This window comes from Magallana gigas, chromosome 9, assembly GCF_963853765.1.
Source record: "Magallana gigas chromosome 9, xbMagGiga1.1, whole genome shotgun sequence".
Taxonomy (NCBI): domain Eukaryota; kingdom Metazoa; phylum Mollusca; class Bivalvia; order Ostreida; family Ostreidae; genus Magallana; species Magallana gigas.
The window spans coordinates 49,753,038-49,775,809 of NC_088861.1; the positions used below are offsets into that span (position 1 = coordinate 49,753,038).

The window sequence follows — 22,772 nt, forward strand, 5'->3', positions numbered from 1 at the left end:
GCTATTACGAAAACCTTATTCTTATGTATTTTTGTTATTATTCTTCTGTAATTTAAAGTGGAAAATTGTAGAAATGGCACCTTCAACCTCGCGGTTTTAAGATAGTTTGCATTACACAAAAAGAAGGCCGTGTTGTTTGTTTGTTTGGTTTTTTTTTTGGGGGGGGGGGGGTTCACACAAACACTATAAATAAAAATATTTTTTCTTATTCATAAACAAACTATGTACCTGCAAACTTCAGCAAATACTTAAGTTGGAATTCTCAAAAAACAAACAATAACTATACACTAGTAAGAAAAATTCCATGTAACAAAAACGACCAATGTTATCAATTTGAAGGATCTACGATAATGTAGTTTAGGCATTTAGGCAGTACATGACGGATAGCCTACTGATTAACACACGAATTTTTAATCATAAAAAATCCTGATTAGATGATGTCACCTTGTCCTCGAAGGTGCTTTAAAAGTGGGTGTTAAAAATATGTTACTATAACCGTCTCGACAACTTCTCATCAAAAAGTGCAAGCAACACTTAAATATGGTACTACCATTTTAAAGACAGGGAAACAATTAACCAACAATAAGATAACCTGTGATGAGGATGAAGGGATAAAACAGATTTTAAAAATATTGAATTTTAAGAGAAATTGCACATTAAACTTGAAATAATATTGATATGGATTAAAGTACAAAAAATGTAATATACAAACATCGCAGTGATAAATGTCTCTAATTACAATATTTTTTAGTAGTAAACTAGCTGAGAAAAAAAAAACGTTTAATAAAAAGATGTGCACTGTATGGAGGTGTTCCAGATTTCTGACAGAGGAATAACTGAGGCAAACTTAGTTGTTAAAAAGCGGAATAACTCTTAAAGCAATGGATTAAAATTTATCAAAAACTAAATTATTTTCTAAGGTTTATAGTGTCTATTCAAACAGTTGCCAGCACATGTTACAAGATTGTTTTTCTAAGTAAAAGTCTCGAAAAGGACTATATATATGAAATGGGCCTAAAATGGCCCCCTAAAATGAACATCATCATGTAATTCTTTGTTTTCTTTGTGCAGATATATATGCGATGTTTTTACATTATGTTCATTTCGATTCAAGTGCCCACAATTTAGAAATAAGATATCATAGAGACAACCTTTTCCCGCCATTTTTGCATATTTAGCATAAAACAGCTTGTTTTCAAGCAGTTTTTTTTTCAGAAAACATAGAGCACGAGCTTGAACAAACAAAATATTTTAATCAGAGATGTAACTACAGCTGCTGTAGCCAAGACTAATAACTGACAAAAAAAAGTTCCTTGATCAAGCATCCGCTCTTTAATTCCCATTCGTTAAAAGATAAGAAAAATGTTAATATTAGACTGATTTTGATTAAATTATAAAAATAGTGTCACTTCTGACGTCATATACTGCAAGTGAGTGCAAATAGTCCAATCCACACTTTGCAAAAGGTGTTCCCTTTGCGGGGTCAACCCAAAGGTCAAAAGGGAAACAACAACTTTTCCCTTCTTTATGCAACCAAATATTTGGGCGTACTGTGAAGCTGTGGGCGTCTCTTGGAATTTAATTTAGTCCTTCGATGTGTGGGTTGCCACAACTTGGGGCAATAAAATTAATAGCGGAAACAGATTTCTAATGTCAAATGACGAGGTTACAACCCTCCAAACTACAAAGACTACTGTGAGAATATATGGGTTTTTCCCCAAAGATGGCGGCCAAAGGACATAACTTTTGTAAAGTGTGGATTGGTCTATAAATCAATAAATAGGTGAAAAGTATATTTTCAACTCTTCTAAAATATAACATAACATTTTATTGTTCCCGAAACACTTCAAAAGATGGCGAATTATGGGGGCCAAATTTAACTCATATCATATATAGTTCTTTACTTAAATTTTTAAGTAATACCTACGATATCAGTTTTGATACCATATACAATGGCTTCTCCTTTGACTACCACAGGAATTGAATATAGAAAAAAGAGACTTTATTAGGTTTTTTTAAAGTATCACTTCATAGAAACCAATTGAAACAGATTGTTTATATATACAGTAAAACTTGTCTAATCCGGTGGAGGGTGATTTCGGAAAATTCGGCAACTTCCAGTTTGAAGGGGACATTGTAAATTAATTTCATTATTTATTTTACAGTAGGTCTTGATGGTCTATCTTTAAATATTTTCAGTTCTTCTGAAATATATTTGACCTCCTTGATCGTGATTACGGTACCGATTTACAAACAATGGAAATACTTTTTCGTAAGTGATAAATTTTCAAACAACCAAAGAACCTGAGAAGTCCGACACGAGACAAATGCATGGTTTACCGGAAATTGTTAAACAAACAATTGCCACGCGACAAGTCCACAGGGAGTGAAGTATAATACACAAGCCCCACTTTTCATCTAATTATTTTGGCTGAAAAAACCGTATTTAATATTAAAAAACTAAACGGAATAACTAAAATGAGTTAATGGTTTGGAATTATATTCATAGTTGTTTAAATCATCAGCAACGATGGGAAAATTGATCGATAATAGAGAAGTAACGGGATATAACTCTCAATAATTATAAGCAGTAGTACTTTCATCGTGGCCTGTTTGCTGAATAGACAAGATCCGGATTGCACAACATTTTATAAACGTAAAATGACAGTAAAATGTCAATGGACTAAAACATTTCGCCAGATTAGCCAACATACCGAAAAAGACAACACCCGGATTCAACAAGATTTACTGTACCTGACGCTTATTCATTTATTCAATCCCTTCTGTGTTATCGGGTCCATAGCGCGGATACAGCGATTTCCATCTGGCTCCGTCTGCAGCTTCTTGGGGTGCGGTATCCGCTCTTCAGGTCATTAGGATATTGTTTTCTAAGACAATAATGTACAATTATTACATGCTTAAATCTGTACTTAAAATTCTGAAACATAGACGGTTGAATCTTTTTTATGGTAGAGTCATTTTATGCAAATATTTTACAATGTTATGCTATGTTATTCTATGGTATGCAATTTTAATAATATGCTACGAGATTTTAATGCAATGTTATGAGATTTGTATGCTATGCTATTAGATTTTGAAATGAAGAGCTTAATAAATAATATGGTATGTTATGTTATGCTATGGTATGCTATGCTATGATATTTGAACAAAAACACCTCCGTACAGCCACTTATCTGCAATGTGAACATTTATTCTTTTAAATAAAAGCATTATACCAAAATTAGGCAATCTACAAAGATGAGAGAGAGAGAGAGAGAGACTTGACTTTAGCGCACCTGCTTATCATTATCAAATGCAGCCCATTGCCAACCCAGTTTTGTCGACCCAATGAAACCTTTTTAGAAGAGAGCTAGTGACGATTCAATTTTGATTAGATTGTTCAAAGTTGTCAACCAAAAATGAATACCGAAGTCCTTAAACTCTCATCAAGCATGCATTGACCAGAACGCCTTGTTTTAAGTTAACATTAAACTGTTACATATTAAATTTTACAAGTAACGTTATATAACGGGTTTGTGATACATGGACGATTTATTGCTAATGGCACGTCTCAGTGTCGAACAAGTCAAAACATATGTTAATTAAAAATTATCTAATTTATTATAGTCCAGTTTAGACTCTACAGCCTTCAAGGGGAACGTATGGAGTCAATCCATACTGAATCAGGATGTAAGCCATACGACATAGTAGACTGGATAGCCTGCCTTGGATTGCAAACGCTGCTGTCAGGAAATTCAATATTAGACGGGGTGCTCACAATCGTAATCAATGGCATCGAGCCAGTCACTACGACAATGCAGTAACAAGGAACGAGGGAACTAGTTTATACTAAATACAGACAAGCGTAATTTATTCATGTTTAAATATGTATACAATTAGTCAAAAAAAATCATTCACTTTAAGTCACAGAGTTTTGTACATTATACTAGTAATAGAAGAACGTTCCATAAGGAGCATAATGGCAATGGTACAAAAGTACAAGGTACAAAATAAGTATTACAATATTTGTGAAATCACGGGAAACAAAGATAAAGTACACCAGGGATTAAGGATATTTTATTGTAAAGACTTTAAAACTGAATAATGAACGAATAATAACGGTAATAATATTAAAAATACTTTGTGCCTGACAACGATAAAGGCAGGATGATGATTATTCACAAGAACATTTAGAAAACCTTTGTTTATGCATGTTTAGATATGAATACAATTAGCTAAAAAAAAAACAAATATAGTGTCAGAGTTTTGTACAATATAATCGAAGAACGTCGCGTAAGTAGCAAAATGTCAATTCAATAATGGTGCAAAATAAATTTTATAATTAGTCTTAAATCACGGCAAACAAAGATAAGGTACAGCAGGGATTAAGGTATTTTATTGTAAAGGCTTTTAAACTGAATAATGAACGGGTAATAACGGTTATAACATTGGAACTACTTATGTTTAATTTTTGCATGTACAACTTCTTCATGACTGGGAATGGTGCAGCTCAAATTAAACATAAGTGGTTTGCAAAAAATAATCAGTTTTAATCAAACACGATTCTATAAAATGCGTTTGACACACGAAAGAACTGAATAAACTACACGTGTTTCTATCTGCCAAATAACATTTATGGTGCGAACTCAAATGTTACCAAAAATATATTTTCGATTGAAAGAAAATGCAAAATAACAGATTTTTTACAACATCAAATTCTTTGAATAGTTAATACATGTACATGTATGACACTTCCAATCTCCCCTCATTCTAAAACACATATATACAAAATTTCCAAATTCACTCTCTTACATATGTCCATATGGAGGATGTCGGGTTTTTTTTAAATATATGCTAAAAACTAGGTTAAAATGAGCGTTATAATAAGGATCATAATGTGGCGTAGATAAATGCATCAGTGATGCCTTTTTTATTGGTTTAACCTTACGAAAAATTGTCCTTATTGGAATGATTAACAATAATAAGCCGGGTATCCTGCATTATATCCGAACTGTGCCTTCAATAATATAATGTGTAATCTATAAAAAGATAAATGCCACCGTTAGAAAAATAGATGGTTGTATTAATGCATATTAATACGTCACTTATTGAATCGCAGCTGGGTTGGTGATACACTACCTAAATCCGCCACTTTCGTATGAAACTAATCACGTGGTCTCCTCCAAATCATCATGAACGGAAAAAACCGAGAGGTGTCGTGACTTGCCATATTGAATTAGGGTTTTTTGTGACTGGAGCTTGAGTTTTATTCCTCCTTGTATGCAGTGAGTGTCTAAAAGTCTCATGATTGAAAATATTGTACAAGTAAGGAAAAAGCGGATTAAGGTAAAATGTTTATTGTTATTTGATGCATGCGGTAAATAAAATCATGATTAATAAGTTGACTTTTAATAGTAATATAATCCATTCATAACTCGTAAACAACGAACATTTACCTTCTGTACCACATCTATAATTTGTGAAGCATTGGAGTTGTGTATTTGGGTCATATCGTCCATTACATATTGCACGTCGCTACTTCACATAAGAGGTTTTATGCAAAACAAAACTTCATAAATAATTAATTTGGGTCATATAGTACGACATATATCGCTACTTTACTCAGATGTCGTGTTTTGAATAAAAAAGAATTTCAACAAAGGCGTGTGGTTTTTGTTTCAGGATTTCTTCTGTTTGTAAGAGTCTGACCATGGACCCCCGGCGTAGTGCCCAGGATGTGTTACGGTGTCATCTCTGTGAGACCCCGTGTCCCCTTATGTACTGTGACATTTGTGACATACATCTGTGTAAAGCTTGTGTGGGGGAACATCTTTTCGATGAATCCAAAGAGCATTCAGTGCTACCATTACAAAAGCGAGGAAGTTCTATTCGTTTCCCTAAATGTCCAAAACATTCCAATAAACAGTGTGAAATTCATTGTGAACAATGTGACATTCCTATTTGCTCTCAATGTATTTTCTCTGATGAACATGAACAACATAAAAAATGTGACACTTTGCAAATTATAGAAAACCGAAAGGTTGTATTAAAAAGAGATTTACAAGACTTAGAGAAATACATTTATCCTAAATACCAAGAACTGTCAATTCATAATGCAGTTCAGAGAGATGAGTTGATTGAAAACTCAGAGAAAATGACAAAAAATATCGATAAACAAGGAGATAGCTGGCGCAAAGAAATAGACACCGTTATCCAGAAAATGAAGTTTGATCTCAAAGAAATGGATTCCAAATTCTTGGCTGTCTTAAATGAGCAAGAAGTTGCAATAACGCACACCCTTTCTAAAATGACACAAAACATTGCTGATTTGAAGAAATTACTAAACTCCAATGATGTCAGCATTATCACTGCCTACAAATCCAAGAACTCTGAATTCAGAAATTTACCCCCTAAACTCACGGCTTCGTTACCATGTTTCGCTCCTCATTTGATCGACAAGGACCATGTATATAGCCAGTTTGGGTCTCTGTCAGCGTTGTCCATCGCAGAAGAACATATCTACACAGTTGTTACTCCTGTTGACCAGTACTCCTCTCCAGACAGGACATTCATTGACGAACCACGGATTATTACAGAAATAAACACTGAGTTTGGAGGATATTCTAATGAATTATTCAACGTGACCCCTCAGAGTGATCAAGATATTTGGACGTGTGGTAGCAGCAAAATAATGCGACTCATCAATCGTCAAGGAGATCTGGTGGAGTCGATCCAAACTAAGTCAGGGAACATACCAAATGACATAGCAGTGAAAAGGAGGGGGAATCTAGTTTATTCTGATCAAAATGATGGAACTGTGAACATAATCAACAATACACAGGTACAAGAAGTGATCAGACTACAGGGTTGGAAACCTTTGAGTGTCTGCTGTGCATCCTCTGATGACCTCCTGGTTGTCATGGTCAGTGACGATAGAAAACAGACAAAGGTTGTATGTTACTGTGGCTTTAATGAGAAACACAGCATTCAATACGATGATAGCGGCCAACCTCTGTACTCATCTGAAGAACATTATAATACTAAAAACATAAGTGAAAACAGGAATCTTGATATATGCGTGTCTGACTTTGATGCCGGTGCAATAGTGGTAGTCAATCAGGCTGGAAAACTCCGATTTACCTACACTGGTCCTCCCTCTACTACCAAAGAACCATTTAAACCACGCGGCATCACAACAGACAGCCAGGGTCGGATCCTGACAGCAGACTATATCAACGACCGTATCCACATCCTGGATCAGGACGGACAGTTCCTCCGCTACATTGACAACTGTCATTTATGGCGGCCATGGGGTTTATGTGTGGACGCCAGAGACAAACTCTTTGTGGCTGAATCGGTCAGCGGAAAAGTAAAAATAATCCAATATTACTTGTAAAAAAAATTGTGTTAATGAATAATAAACATTTCCTTTATCTATATTTTTTTTAATGCATAAATTAAAAAAAAATTAAGGAAAGAGTCTTATCTGGTTTTCGACTTGTCAAAAGTAAATTTGATTAAATGTGCATGAAATCGAGATAAATGATGTTAAAATATCATATTTTCTTTCTTGTTTACTATTATACAACTAGGCAAAGAAAATGTAGTCATAATTTAGAATCTAACAAGAGCAATATCTTTTGCGTAATATTGGGGTAGGAAAATATCACATGTTTCTGCAATTCAGAATTGCTGTAGATTCATGAGTTTATATAGCACTTTTAAAACAATTATATTAATGTTCGATTGTTTCAATTAATGTAAACTAATGATAAGATACTTGGGTTTCCGAATTATTATGTTATTAAAATATAATTTACATTTTTATTGGCTTTTAAGTGCTAATTTTATAAATAGATTTGTGTGAAACAATCACTAAAATTGTTTTTTCTCTTTCATCAAAAGGTTAATATATTACCTTTTCTGTCAATTTGTATCTTTATTTAAAAACTTCATAATATGGAAAATCTGAAATATTATTATGAGCATTGTTAAATATCAAATATCTTCAACATTTAAGAAAATTAGAGGAAAAATGAGCTAAGCAATATCAATTTTAGTTTAGTTATGTTATTTCAAATTACTGTAGTAGTATAAGCAGAAAGACATTCTGATATTCTATTATTTCATTGAAGAATATGAACTTCATATCTTAAACATATGTCTACATAACTGCAGATAAGTACCTTAATTTTTATTATCCTTTAAGTTAAAAAAAATATAGAGACATTGATCTGCCCTTGATGCGAAAACAGCATGGTCAAATTTGAATAAACTGATACAATCATTTGGTTACATGATCTGTTTGACTGTCTAAAAATTCCATAATTTATTAATTCAAGAAGTATGTCTGATAAAGAGAAAACTCCATATTAAATGAGATTAGTTTAAGTTATCCAAATGCACACAACTGTTCAATCTCAAATATTTTTTTTGAGTATTACAAAAGAATATGGATACTTAGAATTCATTGAAATTGGCAAAAACAAATTTCAAGACTTCTTTGTGTTTTCTGTGATTAAACGTTATTAAAGTAAATCCACCCTCCTGTGACGTCATACATTTGACATAAACCATGAATTCACTAAAATTCTTGCATGTAGATTTGTAATTTCTATGTTTTCATAGGTGCACATCAAAAACTCAAATCATTGTTTATTTGGAGATATTTAATAAGCGTTGTTCATCCTTATATTCGACATAATTCAATAATGACAAAAGGATATACCTCTTTTCTACTTTTCTCTAAGTGATATATCTAAATGCTATAATTTTTCTAATGTAAACATTTTTTTTTCTATTTTTTTTAATTAATTTTAGTTTTCTGGCATAGTAAGCATTAAATTTAAATAGACAAACAAGTATCCATCCATTTATATTTAATTTTTAAACAAAAAAAGTGTGATTTTCAGATGATAATTTCAGCCTCTGGTTTTTATTCCCTTACATCTTAAATAGTATGGATACATATATATTTTATTTATTTTTTGATGAAATTCAAGTCCAATAAGTTAAAAAAAAGTTAATTTTTTAACTTTGAACCCATGATTTTATAGGTACGGAGTTACCTTAAGAATATATTAATCCCACATTTTTATTTTAGCATTTCTAGACTTCTTGTTTAGACAGATTGTCTTGTTTATAACATTCTTGTCTATCGTAACATTCAGAATCTTTGGCAATTTATAGTCTCCATTTTAATTCCTTATATTGTGGAAATAGATTATACTAGAAATGGACATTGATGGTAACCTAACAACAAAACTTTATGACTTCATCACCTGCGTATGGTGTCTTTTGTCTCTCGGTTAATTTGATATGCATTGGCATGCTCTTCGTATAAACAGTTTCAAAAGCGAGGTGAGCTACTGACAAACAAGTTGATAAAACAGGACTATCATCAGTCTCGTTTGAAGTCATTTTTTCGTAATTTCTATGGTAGATACAACGACCTTGTCAGCATATGCAATCTTCCACTGGGTCGCATCCTGACTGACTTTTTTTAACTACTTGTTAGACCATAATTAATCATCTAATTGTCTACGAACTATTCCAGGTCTTTTCCCCTAATTACAACAAATAGCACACGGCGGGTGTGACCGGTCAGCCGAGGATGCTCACTCCTCCTAGGCACCTAATCCTACCTTATCTCTTTGGAGGTTCGTGTTGCTCTGCTTTGAATTTGTATTTCGTTTTATAGATTTTGAGATGATGGTTGACAGTTTATTATTGTCATATTTTCAATCTCGGTATTGTATGACATTAGATCTTTTATTTTCAAAAGTTACTGAGAAAAAGACATTGTTTTGGACATATGTCCAGCTTAATTTAGCTCACAGTTCACGTAAATATCTATTTGTGTTAAAAACTGTCAATTCTAGAATATCTAATAAATATTCTTGATTTAACATGTAGGTTTTTTGATAAAAATGGAGAATCAAAATTTTCTATTGTTTATGGAATACGCATGATTTAGCCACGTTTAATTAGGGTAGATTCGGGTGTTTCAATTTATTCCCTGCTATGAAGAAATTGCAACAGGTTTCCTCTTCCTGTTTTATACGATCATTTTCTTTTGTATCTTAGTATAAATGTGATAGAAATAATGATTTACTTTTTTTTTTATAAATATTGACTCTGTAACAGTCTTCTGTATTTTGTGCTTGAGACGCCATTCTATATAATAAACGTTTGTTTACTTAACAAATCAAATAATTCATATTCGATTGGATTTGTGAACTAGAATATCGAAAAAAAAATATTACGACAGACAACGTGAAAGTTCAAAATATAAAATCACCTGAGCCTGATATATGAGTAGCACCAACATTTCCTGAGTGATCTACGCCTATGCAAGGAGTGTTTAAACTTGTCAAAAAATATACAAAACAGTAAATATAATTAAACATTGTCACGTCTGAATATTCAATTTAAATTAAATCTTCCAAACACATTCCCGGATGCAAAAAATATTTCCAAGGGGGTCCAAGTGAAAATCTGTTTGCTAGAGTTTGGATGAGATTAATTTTGAATTTTTTAAGGGGTTCTGATCCCCCTACTCGAACCCAGTTCGGAATGCAGTATATTACATGTAAGTACATTCGTCTTATTCTCCTTTCTTCTTTATAATTTAACAGGAGATGGACAATGCTTTTGGAATAGTTCAATAAAATCTAGCTGACCTTATTCTCCTTTCTTCTAAATAATTCAACAGCCAGGAGATGGACAAGGCTTTTGGAATAGTTCAATAAAATCTAGCTGACCTTAAAATTATTTTAATGAAAAGTTGATCTGTCATGTAAATTTTATGTTTGAATTTTCCAGAGGAAGTCTAAACCCCCTCTAAAACTAATATGTAATTATTGATTGGAATACATGGGGTAATTCGATATATATACAGTTTATTTCTTTCAGTAGATATAATCCTGTAATTATCCATATAAAACACATTCATACAAATAATCACCGCGTACAAAACAACATTTAGACAAGCCTCATATTTATAAATGCCAACATAGCATAGAATGTTAATTCGAGTTACTTCTCTTCAGAAAATTCTTAAATTGAACTCAGAATATTGTATTTCATACATATAAAGTTCAAATAACCCTATTCTGGTAAATTTACAAGAATAGCGTTTACAACAGATACAAGTAAATTAAATGCCTAATTCATAATTTAGACAGTTATATTAATAAAAAGATATATACCTTTTGAATAACATCAACAAAAAGATCCTATACACACAATACACACACATATACACTTACACATATACACTGACAACATAATGTCAACGATAACACAAGTAGGTATCTTACACGTACTAATAATAAAAACAATACTTTATTAAGTTCAATATAACCGCATAATGTTTTACCAATTAACACAATGTGAGTTTAAAGATAATAAGTATAATAATTATTTTAAAAGTTAATTCAATACTTGTATATCATAGCATTTTAGATTTAAAAGAATAAATATAGTTAAATTCTGACTTATTCGTGAAGTACTAATTACCAATAGATAAATCCACAGAAATCCAAAAACAATCAACTCTTTCCTTTCTGATGTCCTAAACAAATGTACAACACATGATATGATAAACACAATAGCAATTTAAAACTCTTTACAGTAAAACACCGTTATAGCAAACACGCTTATAATGAATTGACGCTTACAGTGAAGTAATTTCCATTCCATGTACGTGATTTTAATACATGTTGTAAATTTGACGGATATAACGAATTTCGCTTATTCGTCCGTCCCTGGCACTTTGTTATAAGCGTGTTTTACAGTATTTTATAATTAAATGTAATATACATTAACTCTAGTATATTTGCAAAGTTTCAAGAAAATATATCACATGGTTCTTTAAGGAGCCATTTCAAAATAAAGGTTTACTTACAATAGGAATATATAGGAAATTGTCACTTTCCGCACTTCGAATAGGTCTTTAAAATATTATATAAGCGATTTTCCTAAAAAACCAATATGTGTTTAGTAATATCAATTTCTATCTTATATGTACAAAAAGATCATAAATTCTTTCATCTGGATTTCAACGGAGACAAGTCAAATGATCAAAATGTACCAAATTTTGCTAGATATTTAGAGTATAGCATATGTAGACAGGTACACTGTCCACATTAATTTAACCAAAAAAATGAACCCTGAGTATATACACTTATTTTTCTATGTTATTTCTTATAACGAATTCCTACAAAACTTCATTTTATTATAACGTCATAAAAAACACAAAAGCAACTCTTATCTACCGAACAACAGAAAAGTCATCATAAAAATATCTTTCTCTTTAAAATTCTTAACATTTTTTATTATTTTGTTTATTGTGTTCAATTTTATAAATGGCATCGAAACAATTTCTTAAAAGGTTTAAATTCATTGTACTTTACTAGATTGCTCAAAAACATGCGAAATAAAAACTAAAGTGCCATCGTAAATCCAAAAATAGAAACACAAACCAAAGACTACCACAGAGAAAGTCTCAAAAGTTAAAATACCACACTGTATTAAAATTCATAATGATATCAAATATTTATTTACAGTTTAACTGATTCAAAACACAATCATTTTAAAACAGTTTGTTTACATACACAAACAATATATCTACATATAAAATACACATGTTATTTGTGCACATATTAACAGAAATGTTCCTCTGTGGTATTTAAACATGGTTGTTAAAATGTTATATTCACATATATATGTAGCTTGTTACTCATAAACACGGCTTTCTGAACACATAATTTGTTTATGTATATATTTAGTAATACACAGTTTGTTTACATATCATTATTACCTATATTCAGTCTGTATACTTTAGATACACGCATTTATAAACAGTGCATTACAAAAATTAAAAAATAACCTCAGTTTACATGTTTTTAAATGTAGATTTGCACACAGTTTGTTTACATCAGATATTGTATTTTCTTCACTTTACCTGTGATGTACTCAGCCACAAAGAGGTTGTCTCTGGTGTCCACACATAAACCCCATGGTTCCTGTAAGTGACAGTTGTCAATGTAGCGGAGGAACTGTCCGTCCTGATCCAGGATGTGGATACGGTGTTTGTCAAGGTCTGCTGTCAGGATCCGACCCTGGCTGTCTGTTGTGATGCCGCACGGATAGAATGATCCCTTGGTAGTAGAGGGAGGACCAGTGTAGGTAAACCGGAGTTTCCCGGCCTGATTGACCACCACTACTGCACGGGCTCCACTGTCTGAAACACAGATATCTAGGTTCCAGGTGTTCTCACTGGTGTATTTAGGGCCACGAGATGAATAGAGAGGTTGTCCTTTGTCATCGTACTGAATACTTTGTTTCTCTGTGGAGCCAGAGTAACACACAACTTTTGTTTGTTTATAATCATCACTGTCCATGACAACCAGGAGGTCACCAGAGGAGGTACTCCAGACACCGCTAGGTCTCCACCCCTGTAGTCTGATCATTGTCTGTATCTGTGTATTCTTCACTATGTTCACAGTTCTATCACTGTAATCAGTATAAACTAGATCCCCACTCCTTGTCACTGCTATGTCAAATGGATTGTTCCCTGACTTGGTTTTGATAGACTTCAATTGTTTCCCACGCAAGTTGTACTTTCTCATCTTGTTGTCATGACCACACGTCCATATCTCATTATCGCTCAGACATGACACACTGCATAATTTATTAGAGTCTTTATACTCCGTGTCTATTTCTGTGATGACATGTGGTACATCAATGAGTGGTTTGTAGCCATGTTCTTCTGATTTAATGGATGACGCTGACAGAGAACCAAACTGTTGATAAAGCTGTTCCTTGCTGATATACTGAGGGGTAAAGTTTGGTAGAGAAACTGTGAGTTTAGGAGGCAATCTTCTGAATTCAGCAATCCTGGATTTGTAGGCAGAGACAATGCTGACATCATTGGAGTCCAGTAATTTCTGTATATCGGCAATGCTTTGTGTGATTTCAGAAATGGTGTGTATGATTTCATCTTCCTGTTTGTTGAGGACGGTCAGGTGTTTGGAGTCCATTTCATCAAGATCAGATTTAAGTTGCTGCATCATAGTGTCTATTTCTTTGTGCAAGTCTTCTCTATGTTTCTCTATGACTGTTGTCAATTTCTGTGAGTTTTTCTTTAGATCAGTTTTCTGAACTGCGATGTTAGAGACAATATGTTGATATATAGGATAAATAAATTTCTCTAGTTCTTGCATTTCTTCCTGTAAAAGTTCTTTTTTGCTTTCCATATGTTTAACAATATCAACTGGTGTATGTCCTAAATGTTCTCCAGAAATACAGAGTGCACAAATAGGAATGCCACATTGTTCACAGTGAAGTTCACATTGTTTTGCAGAATGTTTAGGACACTTTGGGTAATTTGGAGTAGATCCCCGGTTTTTAAATGGCAGCACTTTGTGTTCTTTGGATAGATCAGAGAGATGTTCCCCCACACAGGCTTTACACAGATGTATGTGACAAATGTCACAGTACATAGGGGGGCCTGGGGTCTCACAGAGATGACAACGTACCACATCCTGTAGGCTGCACTCGGGGTCCATAGTCAAAAAATGAACTTGCGGTGGATTCTAAAGAAAAAAACAACCACCATATTTGATTTACATTTTACCATGTGTACAGATTTTGAATCCCTGACATACATGGTGTGTCTATATATATGCAATTGTCCTCTTAATCAGCTGTTTAAAATTCAATTCATTTCTTGTAGTTCCAGTACAATCATTACCTTTAAAAAATGTTTCTGAAAAATCTTATGATCCGCATTTAGATGTACAAACACCTAACCTTTAATCATGTTAATGATATTTTTAATGAAAATGTGTTGTTGATACAGATAGCAGCATCATTTTCTCAAACTGTACAAACCTTAAACTTCTAACATGGCGAATCCCGGTATATTTACCATGTTTACACTTCCTGGTCTGCATAGTTACCTCTGTAAGATCACGTCATTCAATGTATGACTCGAGACAAATTATAAAATTTTGCCAAAAACGCCTATTTCTAAGTTTTGATGTTTTTCCGCCAAATCATTGTAGCTTTTTAATTTTTATTATAATTTTTTACAGTTATTCGGGTAAATGCCAAGTTCAATAACTCTTTTTGATTTGTAGATAATTAGTTGTCCTTCGTTGGAGCACTCGTAAATTCTATACTCCGATGTCTCGCGCACTCGACAATTACGGAAACAGCCGAGGACTGTCGATTGCCGTTGGAGTTCACAACGTACACTGTTGGCTCTTTATACCAGGTTATTTCAGGACCAGGTAATTTCTAATAAAAGAAATTAGTATAGAAAGAAAACTTAACCATCGTGGCATACATTACTGAAAAATAACATTTCAGAGGAGACTATATCAAAACAACGTGTTTCCATGACAATATTTAATCTGTTATTGGATTAAAAGGAAACAGATGACTGTATAGATACACTATACCTTTCAGATTATAGTCAAGGTGATTGAACGTGCAGACTTTCCAATTTGTATCAACATTGGGGACATTATAATAAAATAAGTCATTTATAATTGTAAAATGTATCCCTTTTCCTTGTGGGTTTTGAATTTTGAAGATGACGTTGCTTTGGACAGTCTTTAAAACAGTGTACAAATCTGTCATATATAGGAAGTAATTTTCACAAAATGTTATGTCCAAATGTCCAAATAAATATAACAAAATGTAACTATATAAACAATAGTTTAAAACAAAGACCCAACAGTGGTATCCTGTAAGCATTTAGTCAGTCCTACTGCTGAACACGCGCGGACATCGTGGCGTTTAGTACTTATTTACTCAGATGGAAATACCCTGATACGATGATGTCACCTTGTCCAAGAAGAAAGTTTTAACAGAGGGTGTTGAAAAATATGCTACCGTTACCGTCTCAACTCCCACTCATCTAAAAGTACACGCAATACTTAAATATGGTACTACGTGTAGTATATTTGAATTTTTTAGAAAGAGGAAAAACAATTAAAAACAATAAAACAACCTGTGATGAGAATGAAAAGATAAAACAGACTTTAAAAATGCTGAATTGTACTTGAAATTATATGCTCTATTTTAAGTAATATTGATTAAAGTACAAAAGAGTTATAATATATATACAAAAAACGCAGTGATAATTTCTTACAAATGTCGCTTATATTAAGAGGAATCTTTATAAGTAAATCAGATGAGTAAAAAGAAAGTTGATTAAAACATTAAACACAGAGATGTGCGTTTTATGGAGGCTGTTTCAAAATTCCAGCCACTGTAAGGAATAACTATAGCAAAACTTAGTAGCTTGACGTAGAAAGGGGAATTACTCTTAAAATAAGTTTTTCAAAGGTAAATACAGTTGCTAGCCATGTTACACGGTTGTTTTTAATACAAAGGCTCCCCCCCCCCCCTTGACTTCAGGAATTGACCATCGAAAAAAGAAGACTCTGGTAGGTTTTCGTAAGTACTGCTGCATAGAAACCAATTTAAACAGAAAGTTTATATAGTAATGTACTCGTTAAGTTCTGTATACAGTCTTTCAATCTTCTCTGTGCCATCAGGTGCTTGAGGCGGCTACAGGGGAGTTCCATCTATCTCGATCTGCAGCTACTCGAGGTGCTGTCTCCATGGTCAGGCCTCTTCACGTTTTTTAAGGATATTTTATTCCTATTCAATATCAGAAACGATGCTACGTGCCTGTTTTATTCTTATACAATATCAGATGCTTATATCTGTACTTACAATTTTGATCAATGCACAGACAGTTGTAAATTCTTAAAGTAAGTGGCCTTCGAACCGTTTATATATCATTATACAATAAATATCTGTAAAGGAGAGAGAGAGAGAGAGAGAGAGAGAGAGAGAGAGAGAGAGAGAGAGAGAGAGAATCTTGATTTAAGGACACCTGCTTATAAATATCAAATTCAGTCGATATAATTCAGGCACGAAGCATCAGGGGGCCAGTGGGGCCTGCCCCCCCCTTCCCCCACTTTTTGTGCAGCAAACATTTTTCTTAAATTTACATACAAATAATTGAATTAACATGGAGTTGCCTTCCCCCCCCCCCCCACCAACACACACACACTTTAATGGGACAACGTAAAGAACTGAAATGAAAATAAGGTAATATAGAGTGAAATTTAAGGTATACCCCCCCCCCCCACCCCACGGATTAGGATTTTCAGGATTTTGTAAAGTAACCTTTTTTCTGCTTGTCAAATTTTTTTGGATGAGTCTGCCCCCCCCCCCCCCCCCATTTAAAAAAAATGATGCTACTTGCCTTCACTCTCATCAAGCATGTATTACAGAAATAATGTGTGCGGTGTTTTCAAAGTTGGCAATTTTGGTTATCAACACGAATCTAAAAGAAAGCTTTCTGAAATTAATTCAATAGACTGATATCATATCACATTTACACCTTTAAATTGAATTTTTAAGGAGAGTGAAAGTTTGATTAAGAAATAGATAGTTCCCTATATAAAAGCATTTTTTAAATTACAATTCAGTTTAATCTAAGTGAAAATGACAAGTTATACTTTTTAATGTAACTTAAGCGTACAAGATATCGTAGCCAAAACACTGTTTTAATGTACAAAAGAACGAAACATATGGAATTTTTGTTTACGTGTCAGATTATGTATTTTAATACAAAGAGACATGACCTGTCTTTTTATATAGTGTCTCATATGTTTTAAGGCAATATTCTATGTTTATGTTATAAAGAAATTTTATAAAGTGTATTGGCATGTGACACTTGAATAGCAATTTCTTAATCATGCACTTATTTGAAATAAATAAGTAATAACTCACAAATACATGTAAATGTATTTAATATAAATTACATATATAACATATATAACAGTTTGTTTACAAAGACAAAATATAAGAACTTAACATTTATTTATGCACATATTCACAGAAATATTCCTGTATAGTATTTAAACATAAGAGATTCTAAAACGTCATTCATACATACTATGCACATGTTCTTTGTTTATATGCAATCTTTCATCGCATTTTTACGCATATTTATAGGTATTGTAAAAGACATTTTGATTAAGTATTGCTAAAAATATTCACATTTTATTCATAAAATACACGTATTTATAAACATTTTTTTTTCAAATATAGCATACTCATAGTTATTCATTTTTTAAGAAGTCGATAGGCATAGCCTTCATCCACTACTCTTCGAAAGCTCTCATATTTTGATTCTGAAAAGAAACGAAAACGGTTTACTCCTCTATCCATTTTTAGACTCCATAAAAGAACTCTCATTTTTACATTTTAAACAATAATACACGTCGAAACATAGGTCGAAGTGTAAACTCTCTCTGGTTCTGACATTTACCATGTTTACAGTCAAGTTTTCCAGAATCAAAATATGAGGGCTTGCAAATTGAAGTGGATTTAAGACTATGCCTGTCCACTTCTCAAAAGAGAATAACCCGCGTTTAACTTGTTCATATATGTAAGTATGCGCACAGTTTGCTTAAAGAGACAGTACGGCACATAAAAACGACTTGAAAAAAAATTCTGATTGGGTTCGGAATTTTCGTACTACTCATAATTTTATTAATTTTCGGAAAATTACAAATTTCTCAGTTCAATCATTTTAATTAATTATTTAATGTCCATAAATATATACATCGCAACATATTACGGAGTTCCGCCTTCTTTACTATTACGCATGCGTATTTACCATAAACAAAACATATGCAGGCCTCGTGAAGATTCTCCTGGACAGGTTTGTCGATAGAAAATGTCTTTTCTACTGCTCCCAGGTAATAATTGTTAAAATATTTCAAAATAACCAGAATTATCGTTTTTTATGTATGTATTTTTGTGTTTTCTTTTTAATTCCATCACAGGAGTTGCTACATATTTAAATTCATTTTGTAAGTGAGGCCCGTTGATAGGTTATTTGACATATAATTGTCTGTTCATTTTAAAATGAACTGAAATTGGTAAACCATTAATAATTTATCGAGAAAGTGCAGATGTGTTTAGACAATCCCTTTTACGTTGTATTTCATGATGACCGTAGTCGGGCGAGGATCTTGTAGCTTTCAAACGTGTCAAATACTGTCAAGCAAAATTCACGTGGTACAAATAAACGATAAAGATTAAATCAGTTTGCACTACCCTTCAATTTCTGGAAGCTCATAATTACATTAATTAGGTATTTCAAAGGGATTTTTATGTACTTCAACTTTCACAATCAACGTTATTTTATATTTCTCCACGATCAGTGGGTACATATGAAGTAAAACACACATGTTTTTCTGCTGTACTGTGTCTTTAAACACAGTATTGTATTTTCTTCACTTTACCTGTGCTGTACTCAGCCACAAAGAGGTTGTCTTTGGTGTCCAAACATAAACCGTATGGAATATCCAAATGACAGTTGTCAATGTAGCGGAGGAACTGTCCGTCCTGATCAAGGATGTGGATACAGCCGTTGTTATTATCTGCTGTCAGAATCTGACTCTGGTTGTCTGTTGTGATGCCGCATGGTTTAAAAGCTCCCTTGGTGATAGATGGACCACCAGTGTAGGTAAACCGGAGTTTCCCGGCGTGACTGACCACCACTACTGCACAGGCTATAAAGTCTGACACACAGATATCTAGGTTCCTGTTCTCACTGATGTATTTAGTGTTGTATCCCCCTGTTGAATACAGAGGTTGCCCTTTGTCATTAAACTGAATACTTTGTTTCTCTGTGGAGCCAGAGTAACACACAACTTTTGTTTGTTTATAATCATCACTGTCCATGACAAGCAGGAGGTCAGCAGAGGAGGTACTACAGACACCGCGAGGTTTCCACCCCTGAAGTCTGATCAATGTCTCTATTTGTGTATTCTTTACTATGTTCACAGTTCTATCATCGTAATCAGTATAAACAAGGCCCCCACTCTTTGTCACTGCTATGTCGTATGGACCGTTTCCTGACTTTGTTTTGATAGACTTCATTGTTTTCCCTCGCAGGTTATAGAGTCTTATCTTCTTGTCCTCACCACTCGTCCACATCTCATTAGTGCTCAGGCAGGATACACTGCATACTCCATTAGGAAATCCATAGTCTGTTTTTATCTCTTTAATGACCTGTGGAACATCAATGAGTGATCTGTAGACTTGTTCTTCTGTTTTAATGGATAACGCTGACAGAGAACCAAACTGTTGAAAAAGCTGTTCCTTGTTGATCTCCTGCGGGGTAAAACTTGGTAAGGACACTATGAGTTTAGGAGGCAATCTTCTGAATTCAGCAATCCTGGATTTGTAGGCAGAGACATGGCTGACATCATTTGAGTCCAGTAATTTCTGTATATCAGCAATGCTTTGTGTGATTTTCGAAATTGTGCGTGTGATTTCATCTCCCTGTTTGTTTAAGACAGCCAGGTGTGTGGTGTCCATTTCATCAAGATCGGATTTAAGTTTCTGTATAACGATGTCTATTTCTCTGTGCAAGTCTTCTCCATGTTTGTTGATTGCTGTTATCAATTTCTGTGCGTTTTTGTGTAGATCAGTTTTCTGAAGTGGAATGTTTGAGACAATCTGTTGATATCTGGGATAAATGAATTTCACAAGTTCGTGCATTTCACTCTGTAAAAGTTCTTTCTTACTTTCAATATATTTAACAATGTCAACTGGATTATGTCCTAAATGTTCTCCTGAATTACAGAGTGTGCAAATGGGAATATCACATTGTTCACAGTAAAGCTCACATTGTTTAGTGGAATGTATAAGGCAGTTTGGATAACTGAAAGTAGATCCTATGTGTACAAATGGCAGCACTTTGTGTTCTTTGGATGCATCAGAGAGATGTTCCCCCACACAGGCTTTACACAGATATGCGTGACAAATGTCACATTTCATAGGAGGACCCGGGGTCTCACAGAGATGACACCGTAACACATCCTGCGCCCAAGTCCGAGTGTCCATGGCAGACTTGCGTGGATTCTGTAAAAAAAAGAAAAACCCACTATATTTAATATTTGTAAATTTTATAAAATTGTCATTATAATCAGCTGTTAGTATTCAGCTCATATTTGTAGTTCTATCAAAATCATTTCCAGGCACATACAAAGTAAAATCTTAGGATCAACATTTAGATGCGGTACTACCATGTAACAGTTTCACTAATTTTAATAGGATGTGTAGATAACGGTTAAAAATTAAAGATAACGGCAACATTTACAATCTCAAACTGTACAAACCCTAAACTCCTATCATGGCGCCTCCCAGTATATTTGCCATGTTTAGTTTAGACTTCCTGGTCTACATAGCTACCGTCCTATGTAAGATCACGTGATTCAGTGTATGACAAGACAAATTATTTGAATTTGCTAAAAACGCTTAATTTTAAGTTTCGATTTTCCGCCAAATATTGGAGTTTTTTTCTATAAATATTATAATAGTTATTAGGGTAAATGTCATATTCAATAACTCTTATTGTTTTTGTACATGTAGATCATCAGTTGTCCCTCGTTATTTCTATACTCGGACGTCTTGCACTCGACAATAATGGAATTTGCCGAAGATTGTCGATTGCCGATGAAGTCCGAGACGAATACAGTGTTGGCTCTTAATGCTCAGGGCCAGGCTAAAGTGAATTATTCTCAACTGACGTTTATACAAGTACACATCTGAACGCCAAAAGAAAAAGTTAGTTTTAAAAAGTTTAAAATTTCATTACATAAATAAACCCCCATTCCATTTTTTATAGGAAATTTAAGTGAAACATGCGACGCATAAATGTTTTTTCCCCTTATTTATCAGATGTAATCCCCTTGTAAATTGCTGTGATATGATAACGAATTTTTCTTAATTTCATATTTTATTTGCAATGTCGAGTTAATTATACACTAATAGAAAAGAAAATAGAATACAGAGAAAACTTCAACATCGGAGCATTTCAGAGGAGACTATATCAAAACAACGTGTTTTCATGACAATCTGTTGTTGGATTATAAGGAAACAGATGACTGTATAAACACACTATACCTTTCAAATTAGTCAAAGTGATTGAATGTGCAGACGTCTAAATTTAAATCAAAATTGGGGACCTTATAAATGAATAAAAGTAATTTGCTTGAAAATGTCGTTTTTGCGAAATGTCATCTCCTTTCCTTGTGGGTTTTGAATTTTAAAGGTGGTGTTGTGTTGGGCAGCTCAAAAAGATGTGTAGAAATCTGTCATGTATGGGATGTAATTCTTACAGGATGTCCAAATAACCTCGCGTTTTCACGATTTTTCACATTACAAGTTGGGTTTTTCGCGCAAACACTTTTTAACCATGTGTAACATACACAAACTATAGTGTAGGCAGCGAAGTTCAATGAATACCAAAGTCGGATATCTTAAAAACAAGCTAAGAAAGACTGTATTCTACTGTCTTTTACTGTAAATGTCAATGAGTCCATGACGGACAGCCTACTGCTTAACACATGCAGACACCAAGACGATTATAATCTCTTTGAACTCAAATAAAAATACCCTGATACGATGATGTCACCTTGTCCAAGAAGAAAGTTTCAAAGGTGTTGAAAAATATGCTACCGTTACCGTCGCAATACTTAAATATGGTACTACATGTATAATATTTGAATAGTTTAGAGACAGGAAAAACAATTAAAAACAATAAAACAACCAGTGATGAGAATAAAGAGATAAACAGACTTACAAAATACTGAATTATAGTTGAAATTATATGCTCCATTTAAAGTAATATTCATGTGGATTAAAGTACGAAAGAGTTA

At 33.4% G+C, this 22,772-nt stretch overlaps 3 protein-coding genes across 3 annotated transcripts; 1 reads left to right on the plus strand and 2 right to left on the minus strand.

Moving 5' to 3' along the window:
* Window positions 1–5,197: 5,197 nt before the first annotated feature.
* Window positions 5,198–7,848, plus strand: LOC136269700 (tripartite motif-containing protein 2-like). The gene is made up of 2 exons (XM_066070658.1): window positions 5,198–5,346; window positions 5,683–7,848. Exon 2 carries the CDS (start codon window positions 5,711–5,713, stop codon window positions 7,394–7,396), a length of 1,686 nt encoding a protein of 561 aa, XP_065926730.1. The 5' UTR covers window positions 5,198–5,346; window positions 5,683–5,710; the 3' UTR covers window positions 7,397–7,848.
* Window positions 7,849–12,876: 5,028 nt separating this feature from the next.
* On the minus strand, window positions 12,877–15,211 carry LOC117691106 (tripartite motif-containing protein 3-like). The gene is made up of 2 exons (XM_066070659.1): window positions 14,899–15,211; window positions 12,877–14,600 (listed from the first exon to the last, which is right to left on the minus strand). The coding sequence occupies exon 2, from the start codon at window positions 14,571–14,573 to the stop codon at window positions 12,936–12,938; it is 1,638 nt and encodes a 545-aa protein (XP_065926731.1). The 5' UTR covers window positions 14,574–14,600; window positions 14,899–15,211; the 3' UTR covers window positions 12,877–12,935.
* A 2,674-nt stretch (window positions 15,212–17,885) lies between these two features.
* LOC136271199 (tripartite motif-containing protein 3-like) lies at window positions 17,886–21,386 on the minus strand. Its single transcript, XM_066070660.1, has 3 exons — window positions 21,231–21,386; window positions 19,347–20,973; window positions 17,886–18,227 (listed from the first exon to the last, which is right to left on the minus strand). The coding sequence occupies exons 2-3, from the start codon at window positions 20,953–20,955 to the stop codon at window positions 18,160–18,162; spliced, it is 1,677 nt and encodes a 558-aa protein (XP_065926732.1). The 5' UTR covers window positions 20,956–20,973; window positions 21,231–21,386; the 3' UTR covers window positions 17,886–18,159.
* Between the last annotated feature and the right edge of the window lie 1,386 nt (window positions 21,387–22,772).

What these genes read in the sequence shown, in the direction of transcription:
- LOC136269700 (XM_066070658.1), top strand. Translation starts at nt 5,711, where the DNA reads ATGGACCCCCGGCGTAGTGCCCAGGATGTGTTACGGTGTCATCTCTGT.
- LOC117691106 (XM_066070659.1), bottom strand. Translation starts at nt 14,573, where the DNA reads ATGGACCCCGAGTGCAGCCTACAGGATGTGGTACGTTGTCATCTCTGT.
- LOC136271199 (XM_066070660.1), bottom strand. Translation starts at nt 20,955, where the DNA reads ATGGACACTCGGACTTGGGCGCAGGATGTGTTACGGTGTCATCTCTGT. An exon ending in TGTGGCTGAGTACAGCACAG is followed by an intron (nt 18,228 to 19,346) that starts GTAAAGTGAAGA and finishes GTTTCTTTTCAG; the next exon opens with AATCAAAATATGAGAGCTTT.